This window comes from Rosa rugosa, chromosome 3 (assembly GCF_958449725.1).
Source record: "Rosa rugosa chromosome 3, drRosRugo1.1, whole genome shotgun sequence".
In the NCBI taxonomy this organism is placed as follows: domain Eukaryota; kingdom Viridiplantae; phylum Streptophyta; class Magnoliopsida; order Rosales; family Rosaceae; genus Rosa; species Rosa rugosa.
The window spans coordinates 7,859,337-7,882,213 of NC_084822.1; the positions used below are offsets into that span (position 1 = coordinate 7,859,337).

General features: G+C 38.6%; 2 protein-coding genes and 1 long non-coding RNA gene across 3 annotated transcripts; 1 reads left to right on the top strand and 2 right to left on the bottom strand.

Annotated features, from left to right (window-relative positions):
• Positions 1-7,410: 7,410 nt before the first annotated feature.
• Positions 7,411-11,805, bottom strand: LOC133740272 (methylthioribose kinase-like). Its single transcript, XM_062168198.1, has 6 exons — positions 11,455-11,805; positions 10,793-11,102; positions 10,001-10,175; positions 9,635-9,836; positions 8,120-8,331; positions 7,411-7,786 (listed from the first exon to the last, which is right to left on the bottom strand). The coding sequence occupies exons 1-6, from the start codon at positions 11,638-11,640 to the stop codon at positions 7,618-7,620; spliced, it is 1,254 nt and encodes a 417-aa protein (XP_062024182.1). The 5' UTR covers positions 11,641-11,805; the 3' UTR covers positions 7,411-7,617.
• A 315-nt stretch (positions 11,806-12,120) lies between these two features.
• Positions 12,121-18,274, bottom strand: LOC133741363 (uncharacterized). The gene is made up of 4 exons (XR_009861846.1): positions 18,069-18,274; positions 14,007-14,126; positions 12,886-13,138; positions 12,121-12,578 (listed from the first exon to the last, which is right to left on the bottom strand). It is a non-coding gene; the product is annotated as an uncharacterized LOC133741363 (long non-coding RNA).
• A 3,621-nt stretch (positions 18,275-21,895) lies between these two features.
• LOC133737134 (secreted RxLR effector protein 161-like) lies at positions 21,896-22,549 on the top strand. Its single transcript, XM_062164752.1, has one exon. The coding sequence runs from the start codon at positions 21,896-21,898 to the stop codon at positions 22,547-22,549; it is 654 nt and encodes a 217-aa protein (XP_062020736.1).
• Positions 22,550-22,877: the final 328 nt, after the last annotated feature.

The following is a 22,877-nucleotide window of genomic DNA, read 5'->3' on the forward strand; positions in this document are numbered from 1 at the left end:
GTTCTTCTAATAAGTAATAACTCATGAATAGACTTTCAACTAAAAAGATTTTGTGAGATAGTACTAGTAATGCATCTTGTACCCTCTGCATTTTCATGTACGCGATGATAGACTTTCTATAAATCCTTTTCTTTTCTACACCAAAAACAGTCGAAACTCATGTCAGAATAAAAAGAGACTGCAACTCTGCAAAGTAAAGAAAAATTAAATTGGGAAAATATTAAAAAGAAGATATTAATCTTTTTGCCAACTCCTTTCCGATTGATACTTCTCATTATACGAATAAATTTGCTTAGACAATTATTATCTTCCACAAGATATTTGTCTCACATGGATGCATTAGAGTAACTAGCTTCTCTAAACTCTGATTGATGGATTGCATGAATTAGAAGTAACAAACTGATTCGAGACAAGAAAAAAAAGATAATAATTTGAGAACCTTAGATCATATACTTGAGGCCAATAATTTCCCATAGGAGAACTTAATTATCAAAGCTTAATGGCTACTGGGTAGTCAATTCTTACTAAAAGCATGCATGAACTACATGGATGACTATTCTAATAATATAGTAATGCATGTCATGAAAATAACAAATTAACAATACATCCGTTCTACACCAAAGTTTGTAAATCATATGAGACCTAATTACCCAAAAAAGAAGAATGGATTTTATCAAGGGCAGATAATAATTTCAATATGAATGAGAGAGAGATTGATTTAATTCTTTCTGTTTGGATAAGCAATCGATGAGGTGGGGTTTCATCAACTAATGCTACTGGAATTTTGCAGTTTCTTAATTTATCATAGTAGACTTCATAGATGCATGCAATAATAATTAAGGAAAGAGAAAAGTTCAACGCACATGAGTGATAGTATACCTTCTGCATTGCCATTTGATTTTTTTTCTTTTTTTCCATTTTAGGCAAACATTATGACTTTACTAAATGACTATAGAAGGTGGAGAAATATTGATAATCTATACCTAATTTGGAGTTGAAGTTATTTCATAATTAATCTTAATTAATCTAGATACTTATGTATGGGGTTTCATCCTGCTGTCTCTTTGCTTACTAACCGTAATCCGTAGGACACAAATTTTTCCTCATAGCATAAAAGTTACGGATGCAACTAGTTAGTCGAAAGCCTCATCTTTTGTGTTACCGAAATTATTTACACTCTTTAGATTCTTATCATACATTTGTTTTTTTTTTGAATAAATCATACATTTGTTTATCTTATGCATGAATGAGAAAAAGTTTGTCTTTTCACTCCCTTGCAATTCTATTTTTTCTTCTTCTTTTTTTTATTTTTTATTTGGCAAGTCAATCATCCAATAGCTTTATTTGCCCGCCTCTTTCTATGTACTCTGTCTTCAATACTTTTTTTTTTTTTCCTCTTTTCTTTTCCATCAAAAACTTTTCTAGCATAGTCATTCTATCTCTCTAATGTGACGCTTTGAAGTTCAATCATGACAGAACAATCAACTTTAAACCCATCTTTGGAGACAATTTTACAACTGATTTGCAATGGAGATCTTCTTCTTTGGCTTAACTCTGCCAGACTTGGCCGCTTTTGACATTGGAAAGAGAAAAATCTTCTAATCACTAATCTTGTAGATGTCATTGAAAATGAGAATCTGGTACAGAGTGCTGAATTGAAGAAGACACCCTTTAATGAGATTTCAATGGATTTTAGCTTCTTCAATTTTTTCTTTCTATATCTAATTGACTGATTACTACGAAATTGAATTTTGCAACTTGATGATGGTCCAAAAACACTCATTTAGGCCTATATAGCACACCTCATCAGATGACTCATTATAGGCAGCTGAAAAGCAGCTATATTTCCATTATAATGTCAAAAAACAGCTCATGTAAAGTGACTCTTAAATAGCATAAGAGTCGAGTATTAGCCAACCTATTTTCGGGTCTAACACTGTGGAGACCATGTGCATAACTATTCACCCCTACCCAAGTCATGTAATGAAGCACAAGACATGTAACCAAAGAATACAAAATCAAACAACATAGCGCACCAGCTGTCCTGTGGTCAGTAGCATTATGATAAAGGAGATAAGTGTAGAACAGAGTCTTTGCCATATAGTCCGACATGTGGTCAGCCAGCAAAGGGAACTCAATTCCAGCAATCAATCCCTTTCGCAGTATAATATGTGGAGGTTCCAGATAGCGCATGCCAATCAAAGACATGGTCCGATCAAAGTGATAAACTTCAGGCACATGATCAGGACTCAAACGACCATGCTCTCACAGTAATGCCTTAAAATAAGTATGCCATTTCCTTTCTCATCGGCCATGACTCACCTATACAACGTATGTATGGAAAAGCCTGCAAACCCCAATAACACATTTCAGAACATTAAAGCTCAATACTTTTGACCCAAATCAAAGTCTCTCACATGTTGCGACCCAATCAGAAACTAATCAACTCATAAAGAGCCTGCAGAATGCAGTAGCCTAATACCATTGCCTCATAGAACATTGAAGTAGGGGTGGGCAGAAAACCGATTGGAGGCAGGAAACCGACCGAACCGGACCGGTTTTCCCGGTTCGGTAACCGAACCGATAGCTCTGTGACCGAAATATTCCAGAACCGGCCCGAACCGGATGTGAACCAACCGGTTTAAATCAGACCGAACCGAAATATAAATACTTATATTTTAATTATTTTTTATATATATTTTTTATACTTGTCTTCATATTATTGGTGTGGAACACAATCTCTGAGTAGGCTAAACCTCACCAGATCACAAGATCTATTGAAAACCCTAAAGAGCTAATCGAGTGGCCTCATTTGCGCCTCTCTCTCTCTCTCAGTCTGAAACACTCACCCTCCGCCTCTCTCTCAAAAAACCCTAACCAGTAACCACCTCTCTCTCAAAAAACCCTAACCACCTCTCTCTCAATCACTTGTTGCGTTCGCTCTAAGCCCAAAACCTGTCGGATCTCGCTCTTGCTCTTCCTAATCGGGTCGTCCTCTCTCGCAGTTCATTTTAATCACTTGTTGCGTTCGCTCTAAAGCCCAAAACTTGTCGGATCTCGCTCTCGCTCTTCCTAATCGGGTCGTCCTCTCTCTCTTTTCATTTTAATTTTTTTGATTTTGGGTCTTGATCTTAGGGACTTAGGGTTCTGATGTAGGGATTTTGAACAATGTTGTGTGTGTTTTCATGTTTTGATTGTTAATGTTTGGTGTTCTAATATTTGGGATTTCGAACATGGTTCTGATGTTAATTATTTCGAACAAACGTCCTGGGTTTTGAATTTTTTAATTACAGGTTTTGTTAATAGGGTTGTATGATATGTGATTGTGTGCTAAACTGTGATACTGATACTAGTTTTGTTAATTATATGTGGTTCTGTGGTTCTGATGTAGGGATTTCGAACAATGTTGTGTGTGTTTTCTGTTTTCATGTTTTGATTGTTAATGTTTGGTGTTCTAATGTTTGGGATTTCGAACAAGGTTCTGATGTTAATTATTTCGAACAAACGTCCTGGGTTTTGAATTTTTTAATTACAGGTTTTGTTAATAGGGTTGTATGATCTGTGATTGTGTGCTAAACTGTGATACTGGTTTTGTTAATTATATGTGGTTCTGTGGTTCTGTGATTCTGTAATTCTGTGATAAACTATGATCTCACTGATCTGTGACAAACTATGGGTTTTAATGTTTTATAAAGTTTAAGATAAAACTGTGGGTTTATAAAGTTTAAGATAAACTGTGATCTCCATGACCTGTGATCTCACTGTTAATGATAAACTGTGATTCTGTGATAAACTGTGGGTTTTTGGCTATGAAATTTTGTTGACTAGGTTTCATTCTAAATTTCTAATGGTATGTGTTTATTAATGGAATTTTGTTTTGATAATGCAGATGATGGAAGAACATACTAGAGCTTTAACCGTTGGAACTGATATGGATTCTAGCATGGGAACTAGTGTTGCTGCATCCAGTTCAAGCATTCCAGTTCAGCCTGCTGCTACTGCTGCTGCTGCAACACCTGGTGCTGCTGCAACACATATTGCTGTGTGGTTCGAAGAGAAAGAACCAAAGTGTGGCATGGGATCACTTCATGAAGCTGCTGAACCCTGATGGTACAAAGATGTTGAAGCCGAAGGCGAAATGCAACTACTGCCCGCAGACTTACCTGGTGCACTCCAAGTCCAACGGCACAAGCTCGATGAGAAATCACATGCTCTATCAGTGTAAGAAATGCCCACTTTACCTTCCAGCCAAAAAGCAGAAAAACTTAGTGTTTGAGTCTGGGGAAGTTGGGGGAAAGCTAGTTGCAAGGTCTTTTGATCAAGATGTGTCTAGGTTAGCTTGTGCTAGGATGGTCATTAGGGATGAACTGCCCTTTAGCTTTGTTGAGGGGCAGGGATTCATTGATTTCATGAAAACACTTCAGCCACAGTTTAAGCAACTGTCCCGCAGGACCATTGCTAGAGAGATCTGGGATCTCTATCAATCGGAGAGGACTAGGATTAAAAATATCTTAGCCACCTATGGTCAGAGAGTGTCCCTAACCACTGATACTTGGACTTCGGTCCAAAATATCAACTACATGGTTCTCACAGCCCATTTCATTGATGATGATTGGGTTCTGCACAAACGAATCCTTAATTTCACTGTGATACCGAACCATAGGGGCAAGACAATAGGGCAGCTAGTTGAGACCTGTTTAATTGGGTGGGGAATAGAGAAAGTATTTAAAATTGTCGTGGATAATGCATCTCCTAATCAAGTGGCTTTAGATTACATGAGAGAAAAGATAGGGAATTGGAGAGAGTTGGTTTTACGTGGGGAATTTCTGCATATGAGGTGCTGCTGTCACATCCTTAACTTAGTTGTTAAGGATGAAATGCAGGAGCTGGATTCCTCAATAGAGGGGATCAGAAATTGTGTCAAGTATATTAGCTGCTAGGCTGGAAAAATTCCGTAAGTGTGCAGCTCAAGAAAAAGTCGACCACAAGGGTGGGATAGTGCCTTTAGATGTCTGCACTAGATGGAACTCGACGTACTTTATGCTAGACATAGCAATAAAGTACCGAAAAGCCTTTCTTAGGTTGGAGGATGAGGATTCACAGTTTGAATCCTATTTCAATGAGAGAGTTGGTGGAAACAAGAGAGATGGACCTCCGATTGGACTTGATTGGGAGAAGGCTGCAAGGCTGGTCAAGTTCTTGAAGATATTTTATGATGCAACGCTCAAGTTTAGTGGGACAAGTGTTGTGACAGCAAACCAGCCATTGCTTTGGATGTGTACCAGCATTGGAGAGCTGGACAAGTGTATCAAAGGTAAAGAACATTGCTTATTTCAATTTGTTTTTTTGTTACTGGTTTTTCACTTGTCAATTTTCTGTGATTTCTAATTGTGGATTTATTTGTGTCTTTACAAGGTGATGATGCATTGATGGTGAACATTGGGAATTCAATGAAAAAGAAGTTCGACAAATATTGGGGGAGGCTTGAAGATTTGAACAAGATACTGCTGATAGCAGTGGTGTTGGATCCAAGGTAATTTTCTGTTAATGTCATAGTTTGATTTCTGATTTAATTAACTGATAATGAACTGCATTAATGTTTGTTGGCATGATGGTCTGACTTGTCTTCTTCAGTTAATAATGATGTTATAATGTTAATGACATGAACTGTTGTGAAATGATAATGATAGTGCAGCCCTCGGTTTTGTGATTAAATGATAATGAAATGGCCTTTCTTAATTTTTGTGTAGGTACAAACTGCTGTACTTGGAGTATTTCTTTCCAAAACTGCAGCAAGACAAGACCATGGTGGCTTCGATGGTACTCGAAGTCAAGAGCTTGTTTCTGCAGCTCTTTACTGAGTATGTTGAAAATCATCCTGAGGCAGCACAAGCTTCCTTTTCTGCAACCCAGCCACTGTTTGGCGCTGTAAATGCAAGTTTAGAGGATGAGGATAGCCATGCTGCAAGCATGAATGAGTTCAAGAAGCTTAGGCAAGAAAAGGATGTTGTCGAGATCAAGAATGAAGTAGACAAATACCTGCTGGAGCCATCTGAGGACCCTTCAAATCAAAGCTTTCAATTGTTGGATTGGTGGAAAGAAAATGCTGTGAGGTTTCCAATCTTGTCGCAGATTGCTAGGGATGTTTTGGCTGTGCCTGCATCAACCGTAGCTTCCGAAAGCGCCTTCAGTCTTGGAAAGAGGATTGTGGATCCATTTAGGGCAAGTTTGACCCCTAAAATGGTTGAGGCTCTTGTCTGTTCAAGTGATTGGTTGAGGGTTGCTAGTAAGCCATTGTTCAAAGAGCCTGCTAGGACTAAAATGGAGCAATATGCTGAATTGGAAAAGATGGAAGCAGGTAGCTTAAATGAAGTACTGACTGGTCTGTTTATGTTTTGGCCTTTTAGAATTTGATGTTGATCTGATTAATTGCAGATTCTTGTGTTACTCAAGATGTACCTGCTGAATTGGGAGACTGATGAAGTATTGAAGCAAACCTGCAAGCTGCAGCTCTTTTTATTTAGGTTTGTCTATAAGTTTGGACTTTGGAGAATGGAATATGGCTTGTAATAACTTGGAGTTTGGTTGAATTGTTCTCTATTTTTATTTAGGTCTGTAACTATAAGTATTAACTAAGTTTGGAGTTTGGTTGAATTGTTCTCTATTTTAGTATTTTTATTTAGGTCTGTAACTATAAGTATTAACTAAGTTTGGAGTTTGGTTGCAGCTCTTTTGATTTTCTGTATGGCTGCAGCTCTTTTGCTTAAATGTTTATTGTTTAGGTGTTTAGGTCGTTTAGGATGTAAAAGCAGGTGTTATATTTGAATTGTATGCCTTGTAGATGGCCTTGAGAATGGCTGAATGATCCAAAAAAAAACAGCAGGTAAAATGTGAAAATGATAAACTTGGGCCTGCAAATATTGGGCCAAAAGTGACTAAAAAATAAAACGACCCAAGAACTGAAAGTTCGGCCCACTCAAAAACCGAACCGGGCCGACCCGAAATTTCCGGTCCGAAAACGGTTTGGGCCTAAAACCGAACCGGCCCAACATATGCCCAGCCCTACATTGAAGCATAATACTTTTACCCAAAATCCTTTCCATCTTCCATAGAAACAAAACTCAACTATCTATGTACTATTTGGCTCCTCTTTCAGTTGGAGCATTTCAGGCATTTCCAGAACTTTTACAATAATCAATTGTAGATACGCTTTAGGGATGAGCATAACTGCAACTTATGTCAGTTGCACAAGGTTATAATTTGGGACGTACGAATTATCACGAGTTTACAGTACATGAGTTTACGGTACATCAGCTCTCTTATGCGCGCATGCTCGTTTGATGACAATTAGTTCAATCAGGATTAAGATATAAAATGCGCAACTCATTACGGATTAACACTACCCAAAAATTTCAACAATTTGCTTCAATTTCCACTCCAGAAAACACTCTCAACCTCACTACAGCTGTTATTTTGCTACTATGTTCTAAAATAATGTAAAATTTGGCTCAAGACGGGTGATTATGTGGAACAATAAGCACTCACAGATCATAGCAAAGTGAATATACATAACATAAAAGATCCATGTTTTTATTTGGTATTAACCATCATTAGTCATTACTGGATTTGTTGAACGGCTGAAACAACTTCCCCAATGTTCTGAAATTTTTTCCTCTCCATAAGAATCAGCTCTGCACACTCAAGTGCCCGTCGCTCACAGCCCGCTCTCTTGCTAGCATCAGTGATTGATTCAAAATCTTCGACATGTGCCACACCAACAATTCTCCTGCAAATAGTAAAACAAAGTTAAGCAATTAAATCAACAGTTTCCAGAAAGAACACCAAGATTAGAAATCTGAAGGATAACCCACACAAGCTTTATAAGGTAAAAACATGCATTGCATCCATCTATCTATTAGTCTGTCTTTTCTAGTAAACAATCCTTCAACATGAAAACCTGCCAGAACTGATAAAGAAACAAATGAAGAAGACTGGAGCTTGAGAGATATTCAACATTATGGGAAGCGCCAGAGCAAAATGTTAAAACTTCGGGAAAAATTAAAAAAATAAATAAACCTAAGAAATTGTATGGATGAAGAAAACATAGGGTCTATCTAACCTTATCATTTTTGCAGCACCAAATCCAAGGGTGTCATGAAGCAATTCTTTAATATATTTGTCTTGTACAAGCTGTTGAAGCTCAGAGTTGTTATAAATTGCAGGAAGATACGCGTCACCAGCATCTTTGTTCGCATCCCATAGTGCGATAAATTTTTTGTGGAAAAGGTTCCATGTATTTTGAATTATCCTCAAAATCCAAGCCTTGTATGCCTGCACCACAAAGCAAATCTAATATGAGACCCTAAGACCCACACAACAAACGAATCATATGCAATAGCAAGTCAAATTATGGGTTAATGACGCACCACATCATTACATCTACCGTGTTTTTGACAACATCCAGACATTGTAACAAACTAATTAAATTTTGGTTTTGACTGCACAACACATCATGAGTCAAATGCCTACTTTAGCGGGTGTGCAATTTTGGATAAATTGACCTTAACCAATAACAATAAACAGAGTTTCTCATCTACCCAAATAACATCCAAAAATCCACAAAGGGTTTAAAGTACAAAGACAGCCCAAATAATATTCCAAAGTCCAAATACAGAATCGGGAGCTAAGAGCACTCTCACATAGACTATCAAAATGTAAAGGACCAGCTCTACGTCTACTCCTATTCAAATGTCAATTTTACAAATAAATCATTTTCTGTCTAATTCCAACTGCCAAGTGCATGATCACTGATAACGAAGACTAAGTTCTGTTAATTGAATATTGAAAATGTTCTCTAACCTTTTCTTTTCTTTTCTTTATAAAGTACAAAATTTCTAAACTAATGTCAAGACAATCCGATTTTTGAATTTATTATCTGAAGAGGAAGCCTTCTCCAAAGATTTTAGTTTAATATAGTTTTGTTCTTCATCGGTTCAACCTGAACACTCATAGTCCAGAGATGATTCAACAGTGAGATTAATGCTTATGCTCAAACATTTCCCAGAAGTTGATAATATGTGCAGGGTGCAACTACGCAAATGGATGGTACTCCATGATCACATCTCAAAATAACAAAAACTACTTATGAACATGAACTATAGAGAACTCTTCAATATCAATTTAATAAAATGGCATAGATGAGAAGCTTTTCATGGACGATAACTCATACAGGGAAGCGATAACTAGATTCTTTTGCATAAACCATAACTGAATGTGCTCAAGTCAGGTGAGAGTATTTGTACTTGATAGTTTCTATAATTGAAAATGAATTAATAGAATTGCCAGTAGTATATATAACTATCTACTTATCTATCAAGGAATATAACACCAACAAAAAAAATATATATCTAAGAATAGATTGAATAGTATGCGAAAGACAGGTACCAAACTACACAAAACTGTCATAAATAAAAACACTGCAAAAAACTCATAACATCTAGATACTTGAAATAATTCCTTACAAAAAAAAAAAAAAAAAAAACTGAAAATAACAAGGAATATGATCAACACTGAAATAAAAATAAATAAATAAAACTAAGGAATAATGATAAAGAGACAATAGACAACCACATACTTTTCGATCATTTTGTTCATCAGCATGCCCATCTTGTGCAAAGAAAGCCAAAATCAAGTTTCCCAGAAAAGCTCCAATATCAAAACCTATTGGTCCATAAAATGCAAATTCTGGATCTATAACTTGAGTTGAATCAGGAGTCACCATTACAGAACCAGTGTGAAGATCTCCATGTATTAGGGCTTGGGCTCTCTCACAGAACCTAAAGAACAAGCAACTTGATCAGTCATAAAACTTGACACCAGTCAAAGCCAGGAGCTACTAGATGATGTTTCAACAAACAACTGTGCTGCAAAGGGGACCAATGGCAACTTCATCACTCATATGAAAGTCGACAATGATACTAAGATGAGATAGTTTCATTACAAAGATTTCAACTCAGCAACTTCAAGCTTCAAAGCATTGTCCTCTCGCACAGCCTCAGCATCAGAATCAAGATAAGGAGAAGTCCAGCGGTTATATTCAGATACTTTGTAAGGGTCAGAGAAAACAACTTGCTCAGTGAGCCTGCATAACTCCACATTTCCACAAAATTCAGCAACTGCAGAAAGTGCACATGCAGATGAGTTAATAAGAAATATAAGGTTAACTTCATTAATAAAAATAAATAAATAAATAAATAATAAAAATAAAAAAGGAATTCCTTGTGAGGGAAAATTCAGAATAAAGTCCATCGCTAGCAGAAACAGTTTCCATATCATAAAAAGACTAAGCTAAATTCAATTAAAAACTAATACTCAACTGATACTAATTTTAATAAGAGGAATGCCCCAAAGTTGTTAAGACATTAACAGATCAATGATGAATGTAAAGATACTACCTATATGATTCTAACACAATTAAAATCACCTCTACTACGTTGCAATGTTCAATTTCTAACATAACAATACTTGAAAAGACCCGGACCCATGAATACCCCAACATGTTTGGTAATAACACAACGTTTCTAACACTCTAGATTCCATATGATTTAGGCCGAGTATTAGCCAACCTATTTTCTGGTCTAACACTGGAGACCATGTGCATAACTTTTCACCCCCAAACAAGTCAAACATTACATTGTTTGTATGAATGTGGAAGCACCTGAACATGATGCATTCTATTAGTGAAGCACAAGACATGTATCCAAAGAATACAAAATCAAACAACATAGCATACCAGCTTTTCTGTGGTCAGTAGTATTATGATAAAGGAGAGAAGTGTGGAACAGAGTCCTTGCCATATAGTCTGACATGTGGTCAGCCAGCAAAGGGTACTCAATTCCAGCAATCAATCCCTTTCGCAGTATAATATGTGGAGGTTCCAGATAGCGCATGCCAATCAAAGACATGGTCCGATCAAAGTGATAAACTTCAGGCACATGATCAGGACTCAAACGACCATGCTCTCTCAGTGCCAATGCCTCAAAATAAGCTCTTTCCTTTGTCATTGGCCATGACTCACCTATACAACGTATGTATGGAAGAGCCTGCAAAACCCCAGTAACACATTTCAGAACATTAAAGCTCAATACTTTTGCCCCAAATCAAAGTCTCTCACATGTTGGGACCCAATCAGAAACTTATCAACTCACAAAGAGCCTGCAGTAACCTAATACCATTGCATCATAGAACAATCGAAGCTTAATACTTTTACCCAAATTCAAACTCTCTAGCATGTTGAACCCAACAAATTTTAAACCAATAACACAATGCATCATAGAACATTAAAGCTCAATACTTTTGCCCCAAAAATCAAATCCTCTAAACTTGTTAGACCCAACAAGTTTTTTGATCAAATACCAGAAACCCATTACTACCCAGATGGAGAAAACCCATTACCTGCTTGATGACAAAAGAGCCATGAGAACCAACGACGATGAAGACGAAATTGAGATTGCCATCGCCGACTTCCTTGATGGTCAAGTTGTCGAGGTGGTCTTTGAGCTTGGAAGAGAGGGAAGGTGTGGCCTTTATGTAGTCTATGAGCGACTTGTCGTTCAGTGGCTGGAACTCGGAGAAGGCCATGTTGCCGCGATGAAGATGATGACTGAGATGGACTTGAGGGGTTTAAGAAGAATGAAAGAGTGAAGAGGTTTAAGTCTTAAAGAGGATTGAACACTGGAGTTATGATGGTGAAAGGTTTGGACTATTATAAGAAAAAAATGGGAAAATGTCTTTTCATTGTTGGATTGGTGCAATGAACCTGGTCCAGTTATGGCTTGTCCCCCACTGCAGCATGAATGGCACCGGCACCGGGTTCTTCAATTTAGGAAAAGCAAATTGGATGCTCCCCCAGCCAATATACTTTTGACTAGAATAAAAACCTTTTTAGCCAATTTTTAATTTAGCTAGTTTCCAATATTTTTTTTTTTTTTTGGTTCTTACAGTTTTAGTGTGGGTTAAAAATAGTACTACTAAGTCTATGATTTCTACCCAATTCTCTTCCTGCTTTGTGCAAGTACTGTAACCGCGTGCGCATATAATTGTGTGTAGAACTTTGCGCGATGCCGCGGGTGAGTTTGCTTGCTAAGCTTTATACATTTGTTGTACAAATAGTTACATAACAGTGATTTGCAAGCACTGACCTTATTGATAGAGTATAATAGTATACCTAGTTTATGGTCTATAATGATTTCAAGCACTGATTTCATTGTAGTTTGCCTTGCCATCTGAGCGAAAGAAACCAAAGAAGCTTACATGGAAAACTGGATATTGGTATCCAAAAGCACCCAGGTCCTCTAAACATTCCTTAATTCAAAGCTAGGTAGGAATACATATATGTAGTACAAAATCCACCAACTACACATTCTGCCACATAACTTCTTCGCAACCTTTTGCATGTTGATTAGTTTCCTCTCACTTAGGACAACTTCCAGTCTCAGTTGGCCCAGCTTGCCTTGCTATCTCCATCAAGCACATACAGTACGTTGTAGAAAACATGTAGCAGTCCTACAACTCATGTTCTGCAAAAAAAAAAAAAAAAAAAAAAAGGAATAAAGCACATAAAAACTTAATAATGTTTATTGAGCAACAGTCATACCAAGAAAAACATAACGAAAATCAGGGTTTTCTTCACTACTTCCATGTTTCAAGTGAACTGGAATCGCCCACAAATTTTCAGTACAAAAAATTACTTCTGTAGTAGGAAAAAAGCCAAATGTTTTTTTCACAGCTAGGTTGAACCCAATAAACGAAAATCTAATGCTAAATTAAAAGATAAACTTGTGCTGCTTAAACTTAAAATTGCAATGATAAGCATAGACTTTGTACCTCATCAAGATAAGTTAATCTTCCATCCAAAGTAGAAGTATTCATGTTTAGCCCCTCTGAAGCTCAGGTTCATGCTCTGCCTCTATTTTATTGATCGACTCTGAACTTTCATATAGTACAATTAACTTTCAATATATACACCAAAATAAAAAACTAAAGTTGAGCGGCATTGATCATCACTTGCAAATAAGCCTTGAGCCTCTTTTTTAGAATTGTATGTTCTTTCTTCAATAGTTGGAAAGCTCTCATGCATCTGAGATTGCATATATTGATACAGTATTAGTTGAAACTAACCATGTGAACTTTTGTGTGATATATATTTATATACATACATACATTATACATGTGTATCTACCTAATTGTGCAATAATTTATGGAAATACTATATCATGTTTATATGCTTAGTAGTAGGCAAGGTTCTAAAAAACGCTAGGCGCTAGTCGGGCGGTGACCCAGGCGGTTTTTTTTTTTTAATTTTAAATTATTTTTATGACATATAATAATATAATTAACAATATTTAAAGTCTAAAAATTAATTATAAATATAAAAAAAGTCAAAATATAGAATAAATTAGGGTTTACGACCGCCTAGGCCCCGCCTAGAACCGCCTAGCCTGCCTAGTCCCCGCCTAGGCGGCCGCCTAGTAGCCCAGCGCCTAAGGGAAACGCCTAGGCCAAAATCGGAGCGGTTCCTTGCCGCCTAGGCCGTTTTTTAGAACGAAGGTAGTAGGATAGGATATGAAGTCCTGCTGCAATCTTTTATAGTGGAAGATATGTACCTATGGATTATCTACCCTTCTCCATTTCTTGCCCTACAATATTCCCTCAATTCAACTCATCTAATGACCAGCAAGATACAAATGTCTCTGGGGTGTGTATTACAAAGGAGGCCTTGTCAAATGAGTAGGGGAAAAATCCAAAAAAAAAATGATGCCAATAAGACCATTGTGCAACACATCAATATTCAAGTACATTAAAGAAGAATCCATCAAATTTGACATTTGATATAAGAAACTATATATCAACATGCCATTTTCATTGTTCTTCGACCCAAGGAGGTTGAGAACTCAAATCAAACATCAAATGGAATTGGACAGAGATTGTAAAATAATGACATGTACCTGCAACTGGAGCCTCTTCCCAGTCAACATTATCGTGTCCTTCATCTTCGAAGTTTGACGTCATGCCAACCTGAAGACTCTTTGTATTAAAGCAGCGTAATAAGCTTTGAAATACTCATCCTGTAGAACAATGAAGAAACAAATGAGTGATGTTTTGTACCTTATTGAAGCAGAATATGAGTGTCATTCATTCTGTATATATATATTTTTTTTGGGTGAAGGGGTGGGGGAGGTGTAACATCAAGGTAGAAAAGAAACTTGCATCTACATCTTTGACTCTATTACTCTATCTAAATTTCAATTGTGAAGTTCACAAAATATATAGATATTATTGCATAGGAAGTAAACCCAGAAACTGAGAAGACGAAGAACATTCGAGGAAACTGAGATTAAATTCTAGAATAATAGACGCAACCCCCCCCTCCCCCCCCCCCCGAACACAACCAAAAAAGGAAAAAAAAAAAAAAAAAACTTCACTGTCAAATTCATCAGTTTGAGCTGAAAAAAAGGAGCACAATTTATGCCAAATGCAGAAATTAAAGAAGCAGGGAGTGAATTACTTTACTGATAGAAAACGCAAACAATACCCAGATTCAAAAGCATATAGAGCTAGAATTAGAAGGATTACCTGAGCTAAGTATTTTGTTTGCCCCTATAACGGAACTTGAATTCAGAATACTTTCTCATGTTTTGTTAAAATGTACCAATACATGTATAGAGCTCAAATCAACTATTGTAATTGTTCCCACTAAGGTCGCTTAAACATTAAATAGAAATCGAGAATCTAAACAACAGAAACATACCATCTTGATTCACTCAAAGTGTTGATGTCATAATTTGGTTCGACAAATACTTTTGACTTTTCAACCCATTCCACGTGGTACGCATTGAAATGTCAAAGAGTCAACGTAGGACTCTGACCTTTCAACGCACTTAAACCTTTCATCGAGAAAGAAAAGATAACTCTAAGATGGAAATAATCATGACTAGTGAGATGCCTCACTTTGGTACTCCAAGTCTTCAACCTTGGATCTCCATCTCTTAAGTCTTGGACGGTCACCATGTAATTGATTCACCATCTTGGATGGCAAGGCAAAAACATATCATGACCTCACTACCAGAGAGGCATAATCCAAAGGAATCAAGAGCCTAAACCCCCAAGACCAAGAGTTCGACCCCCAAGCTTAGAAGCCACGACCTCCAAGGCTAAGGCCTCGACTACCAGGATCACTCTTAGACAAAGTAGTTGCAAAGGAGACATGGTTAGCAGAAATCAAGGGCCAACTCTTGCCTATTAGGCCAGGTGTCGCGCTCTGATGATAGGTATGGTCGGAGGGCATGGTCCAAAAGTGACGTGAGAGGAAGAGACCACATAGTTGTGACATCTGTCACCAACTCTGTCAGATGGAGTGTCAGGAAGCAGAAATCATAGGCTGACACCCTGATTTTCAGGAAGAACTCATGCCTTCCCTCACCATCTCAGCCATCCCTCTCCTATAAATACTGCTCTTTCACAAGCAGAAGGGACTTCAACTCTCTCTTCTCTCCGAAAGCTATGCCAAAATGCATAGTCCTTTCCATAGAGCTCCGCCAACTCAAGGTGGTGGAAGCCCAACATCAGGTGGAGGAAGCCCGACGTGAGGCCATCAGTTCCACCCAAGAAAGGAGCTTGGAAGCCCAACATCAGGTGGAGGAAGCCCGACGTGAGGCCATCAGTTCCACCCAAGAAAGGAGCTTGGAAGCCCAACATCAGGTGGAGGAAGCCCGACGTGAGGCCATCAGTTCCACACAAGAAAAGAGCTTGGAAGCCCAACATTAGGTGGAGGAAGCCCGGCGTGAGGCCATCAGTTCCACCCAAGAAAGGAGCTTGGAAGCCCAGCATCAGGTGAAGGAAGTCTGAGGCGAGACTATCAGTTTCACCCAACAAGGAGCTTGGAAGCCTAACATCAGGTGAAGGAAGTCCGAGGCGAGACTATTAGTTTCACCCAACAAGGAGCTTGGAAGCCCAACATCAGGTGGAGGAAGCCCGACGTGAGGCCATCAGTTCCACCCAAGAAAAGAGCTTGGAAGCCCAACATCAGGTGAAGGAAGTCCGAGGCGAGACTATCAGTTTCACCCAATAAGGAGCTTAGAGGCCCAGCATCAAGTGGAGGAAGTCCGAGACGAGACTACCAGTTCCACCAAACAAGGTAGCTTGGAGACCCAACATCAGGTGAAGGAAGCCCGAGGCCATACCTTCAGTCACAAGAGGTGAACGACCAAGGCTAGGCATAGGACCACCAGGGCATACCTTCAGTCACAAGTGGACGACCAGGGCTACTCACGTAGTCAAACTAATCGAAGGGAAAGATAGGCCCACTTGAAGAAAACAACCCCACCACTTTACACTTGGATTTCAACGGAACTTCCGTTGACTCGTTGATGCCGAAATTGGCACCAACACAAAGCAAACCCCAATGGAAAAGCAGTAAGAAATTTTGCACAGAGCACCTGAAAAACTAAAAACTTGTCAATATAAAAAAATTAAGATCAATAATCACCAAACAACAGTAATTAAAATTTAAGATAACATTTCAGCATTCAAAAGAAGAACGAACTCCGGCCATTTTTCAATTTCTCAACAAACCTAGACAGATCAACTGTTCATATAGTTGGATCAAAAGGCTCAAATCCAATTAGGTTGCATGTGATTCAATTTCTCAAATACTACAGCAGCTATGCAAATCCAACGGTAGCTTGGCATTGGCACCAAATAATAATCTGCAGAAAACTCTTGCCTTGGCTGCAGCATTATACGCCAAAATCCGAAGGATCAATCCTGCTTATATCACTCAGCGTTGCTGAAAACATTTTCTCTTGCCACACTTCAAAACTTGCTCTTAATCTATTTGTAGGTATTTAAATCTCTTTATGTTCAGAGGTTCATTTAGCTACAGAGGTGAAAGTGAACGCCATGACAAACATTTCAAAGACTGCACACATGCTTTAAATTTGGAAGAAAAGTTTAGAATAAATTTTCAGCGTCAGGAAATGACATGAAAGAAGTCTAATGCATGCCCAAATGACACCCCCAATTTGTCAATTAAACACCTAATTTGCAAAATCAAATACTATTTACTAATCACATAGTTGTAAAGTTAGTAGCCTAGTTCTAATCTAACAAAAACCATGAAAACCAACCATATAGTCAGAAAGCACTTGACCATTGCTCCGAACAATTTCACCACAGAGCTGAAAATGCCAAACAAAACAAAACAAAACTGCAAGATTTATTGAGAAATCAAACTTGTATTACTTGATTATTACATTAACAGCAGAATTTTCATCTAAACGGATAAACATTTAACCCCCAAATCCATAGAGGGTTCTTCCCTGCCTCTTCAAAGCATAGACGACATCCATGGTGGTGAAGGAAGAGAATCTCATCCCAAAAACTAAATTTCTACAACTTACTTAAAATTAAAATCAAATCCAACAAAAGCAACCTCGGAACACGAAGTTACTAATGAACCCTGACGAAATCTAACGGCATTATTTTCAGATCACATACTAAAACTGATAATTGCCAAAACCCTCTCGATCATAACCAAATTACAGCAAAATATGCAACCGATTAATCGAACACCAATCATTCTCAGCAACGACAGTGAGTTTCACGTTTGAACCAACTCTTCAATCAATACTAACCAAAACCCAGAATCATAAACCACACAATGAACAACTTTCCGTTAGAAATAGAACTATAGTAGCTCACAAATGATCAAAAGGAAGCTACTTTCCATTACCAACATCCAAACCCATATCAAGTACCAAAAAACCAAGGAAAACAATCACCAAAACCCAATTGAAAACATCAAACCGGCTCAAAAGCATCAAAGAATTCAGCTTAAAGCAATTAAACGCAAAAAAAAAAAAAAAAAAAAAAAGGATCTGGGTATGTGCGAAAGGAGTGAAAGATCCATTCACTTGCGTGAGCAAGCGAAATTTCCATACGCTAATTAATACGTGAAAACAAAAGGGCAGTTGAATTGAATAGAAAGAAGTTTGAATGTAAAATTGTACCTTTCTCTTGGAAACTCCGGAGCTGACCTCTGTCGCACAACTTGAAATTTTGATCAGATTGGATCAAAATCCCAAAGGCTCTTCCTCTTCATTATTTTCATTCATCTTTTCCTTTCTCTACTCTGCCTGAAGGAGTTTGTTGCTTGGAGTCGAGGTTTTTCAGTTAGAGTTTACGTAGTCTGGTGTTTGTTTGAATAAGCCCTAGTCTTTAGGGATGTTGTTTCATTTGAATTATTCCAAGTTCTGTTTTTCACGTAGCTGAGTTAATGCTATCGTGAGCTGCATTTACGCTTTCAGTTAGGGTTGTAGTATGGCTATAAAGCCGAGTTTGTATTGAAATAACAAGTCATTCATTCCATTTTGTCGAGCATTTGCATAGTTTCATTCAATTGTTCCTAACAAAGTGGTATCAGAGCCCCACTGGGCCTGAGACTGAGGAAAACAGGAGAGTTTTGAGAGAGATGTCAAGTGAAGGTTCTTTCGTCCAACCAGCCACTCCACGCTTCGATGGTCACTACGACCATTAGAGCATGCTCATGGAGAACTTCCTAAGGTCCAAGGAGTATTAGAGTTTGGTCAAGATAGGGTTTGAGGAGCCGGAAGTGGGAGCAGCTGCGACGGAGACGCAGCAAAAGAAGCTTGAGGAGCTGAAACTTAAAGATCTTAAGGTAAAGAACTATCTTTTCCAGTCAATTGACAGAACTATTCTGGAAACCATATTGGACAAGGGTACTGCTAAGAAGATCTAGGACTCGATGAAGAAGAAATTCAAGGGGAGTGCTAGGGTGAAGCGCTCAGTTCTTCAAGCTTTGAGGAGAGAGTTCGAAACTCTAGAGATGAAGATAGGGGAGAGCATTACTGAATACTTTGCTCGTGTTATGACAGTAGCTAACAAGATGAGGGTGAATGGAGAACAAATGAAAGATGTCACCATTGTGGAAAAGATTCTTAGAACTTTGACAGACAAATTCAACTATGTAGTTGTCTCGATCGAAGAGTCTAAGGGTATTGATGCACTCACTATTGATGAACTGCAAAGTTCACTCATTGTGCATGAACAAAAGTTCAACAGGAGCAATGGAGAAGAACAGGCTTTGAAAGTGACTATGGATGAGAGAAATGGAGGAAGAGGGTGTGGCAGAGGCAGCTTCAGAGGAAAAGGTCGAGGAAGAGGGCGTCAAGCGTTCAACAAAGCCACCATCGAATGTTATCGTTGTCACAAGCTCGGCCATTTTCAGAATGAGTGTCCTACATGGGACAAGGAGGCCAATTATGCCGAGTTAGATGAGCATGAGGAGATGTTGTTAATGGCCTACGTTGAAGAGCATGAGGCCAAGCGTGAGGAGATATGGTTTTTAGACTCAGGTTCCTCTAATCACATGTGTGGAGATGCAATGATGTTCAGTGAGTTAGATGAGAATTTCAGGCAGCAAGTAAAGCTCGGGAATAATACCAGAATGACAGTACAAGGGAGAGGAAATGTCAGATTGCATGTGAATGGTCTCAATCATATCATCATAGGAGTTTTCTATGTGCCGAAGTTGAAAAACAACCTCCTAAGTATAGGGAAATTACATGAAAAGGGGCTTGCAATTCTCATCCATGCAGGAATGTGTAAGATATATCACCCAGACAAAGGCTTGATTATCCAAACCGCTATGTCTGCAAATCGGATGTTCATCTTGCTTGCTAATACACAAGAAAAGAAGGCAGCCTGTTTTCACACGAGTGCACAAGATGTTTCTCATTTATGGCATCGAAGATATGACCATTTAAGCCATAAAGGTCTAACAACCTTCCAAACCAAGAATATGGTACGTGGTCTACCCCATCTTGCTCCTACCATAGTGGTGTGTACTGATTGCTTGAGAGGGAAGCAACACCGAGAGTTCATCCCTAAGAAAAGTGCATGGAGAGCAACTCAGAAGCTGCAACTCATACATGCAGACATCTGTGGTCCAGTAACTCCTATGTCAAATAGCAAGAAGAGGTATGCCTTATGCTTTATTGATGATTTTAGTAGAAAAGCATGGGTTTACTTTCTAGTAGAAAAGTCAGAAGCTTTAAATTCATTTAAATGCTTTAAGAAACTGGTTGAGAAGGAGACAGGCATGTATATTAAGTGCTTACACACTGATAGAGGGGGTGAATTCAACTTAGACGAGTTCAATGAGTTTTGTAAACATTGTGGCATCAAAAGGCAGCTTACCAATGCTTACACTCCACAACAGAATGGAGTGGCCGAGAGAAAGAATCAGACAGTAATGAACTTGGTTGGTTCAATGCTCTCAGAAAAAAAGATTCCGAAAACCTTCTGGCCTGAGGTAGTCAATTGGACCATATATGTTTTAAACAGAAGTCCCACAGTAGCTGTCAAGAATGTCACTCCTGAAGAGGCATGGTCTGGTGTGAAGCCTTCAGTGGAACATTTTCGAGTCTTTGGGTGTGTGGCACATGTTCATGTGCCAGATGCTAGGAGGACTAAGCTTGAAAACAAGAGTTTTGGATGTGTGCTTCTAAGAGTTAGTGAGGAGTCAAAGGGCTACAGGTTGTATGATCCGGTATCTAAAAGAGTGGTGACTAGCAGAGATGTAGTTTTTGAGGAAGACAGAGAATGGGAGTGGGACGCGTGCTATGAAGAGTAGGTGTTGTTAGATCTTGAATGGGGTGATGATGAGAATAACACAGAATAAGAACATGAGGCAGAAACGGATGAAAATGATGAAGCATCTAATGAAGACAATGGAGAAGCTGAGGTTAGTGAAGAAGATCAAGCAGCAGGAGATGATACATTTAGTCTTGTGAATGAAGAAGAGTCTAGTGCAAGATAAGGAAGAGCCAGACGGGTTCCCATCTGGATGGAGGACTATGTTAGTGGTGAAGGTCTGTCCGAGGAAGAAAACGAGCTCAACATGGCCTTGATTGCACCTGAAGATCCTATCAGTTATGAAGACGCTGTAAAGAGCTCGAAGTGGAGATTGCCAATGGACTCGGAGATTAATTCTATTGAGAAGAATTAGACTTGGAGACTTTCTGATTTGCCGGCTGGAACTAAAACCATTGGAGTCAAATGGATCTATAAAACAAAGTTAAACGAGCATGGAGAAGTTGACAAGTATAAGGCTCAGTTGGTGGCCAAAGGGTATTCTTAACAGCAAGGAGTAGATTTCACTGGAATTTTTGCTCCGGTAGCTCGAATGGACACAGTGAGGATGATAGTGGCACTTGCAGCACAAAGGAGCTGGAAGATCTATCAGCTGGATGTCAAATCAGCGTTTCTTCATGGTGAACTCAGTGAGGACGTGTATGTGGAGCAGCCAAAGGGTTATGAAAAGAAGGGAAGTGAGCATAAGGTGTATAAGCTGCACAAGGCTTTATACGGACTAAAACAAGCTCCACGAGCTTGGTTTAGCCGTATTGAGGCTCATTTCATTAATGAAGGGTTCCAGAAATGTCCAAACGAGCAGACCCTATTCACCAAAAGGAGTAGTGAAGGTAAAGTGTTGATAGTAAGTATTTATGTGGATGATTTAATTTACACTGGTGATGATGAAGATATGATGGTTGATTTTAAGAGCTCCATGATGAAAGTCTTTGACATGACTGATTTGGGAAGGATGAGGTTCTTCCTTGGCATTGAGGTGTTGCAGAAATCCGATGGCATTTTCATTTGTCAAAGGAAATATGCCATTGAAGTGTTAAGGCGTTTTGGGATGCTTGAGAGTAATTGAGTAAGTAGTCCAATTGTGCCAGGGTTCAAGATAAGTAGAGATGATTATGGGGTCACAGTTGATGAGACTTATTTCAAGCAGTTGGTGGGAAGTTTAATGTATCTTACTGCAACTCATCCAGACATAATGTTCAGTGTTAGTCTAATCAGCAGGTACATGGCTAAACCTACTGAACTCCACTTACAAGCTGCCAAAAGGATAATGAGGTACTTGAAGGGCACTGCCAACTATGGGATTCTCTATAAGAAGGGAGGGAGAGATGAAGAGCTGCTTGCTTTTACAGATAGTGATTATGCAGGAGATGTAGAGGATCGTAAAAGCACGTCCAGGTATGTGTTTCTTTTGAGCTTAGAAGCAGTTTCATGGTTATCCAAAAAACAGCCCATAGTTACTATGTCTACCACCGAGGCTAAATTTGTGGCAGCTGCTGCTTATGCTTGTCAAGCTGTATGGATGAGATGGGTGTTGAAGAGGCTAAGTCATGCACAGGAAGGTTGCACTACCATTATGTGTAACAATAGTTCAGCAATTAAGCTCTCGCGGAATCCGGTCATGCATGGAAGCAGGAGTAAGTGCATTGATGTGCGGTTTCATTTCTTAAGAGACCTTACAAAGGAGGGTGAAGTTGAATTAGTTCATGGTGGAACGCAAGAGCAGGTGGCTGACTTGATGACAAAACCGTTGAAGTTAGAAGCATTTCAGAAACTCAGAAAGATGATGGGAGTGTGTAAAGCTACAGATGTAAACTAATTGCATTTTGCAGTTAGTTTAAGGGAGGGAATGAAGGAGTTTGTTGCTTGGAGTCGAGGTTTTTCAGTTAGAGTTTACGTAGTTTGGTGTTTGTTTGAATAAGCCCTAGTCTTTAGGGATGTTGTTTCATTTGAATTATTCCAAGTTCTGTTATTCACATAGCTGAGTTAATGCTATCGTGAGCTGCATTTACGCTTTCAGTTAGGGTTGTAGTATGGCTATAAAGCCAAGTTTGTATTTCAATAAAATAACAAGTCATTCATTCTATTTTGTCGAGCATTTGCATAGTTTCATTCAATTGTTCCTAACACTGCCTCTGCTTTCCATC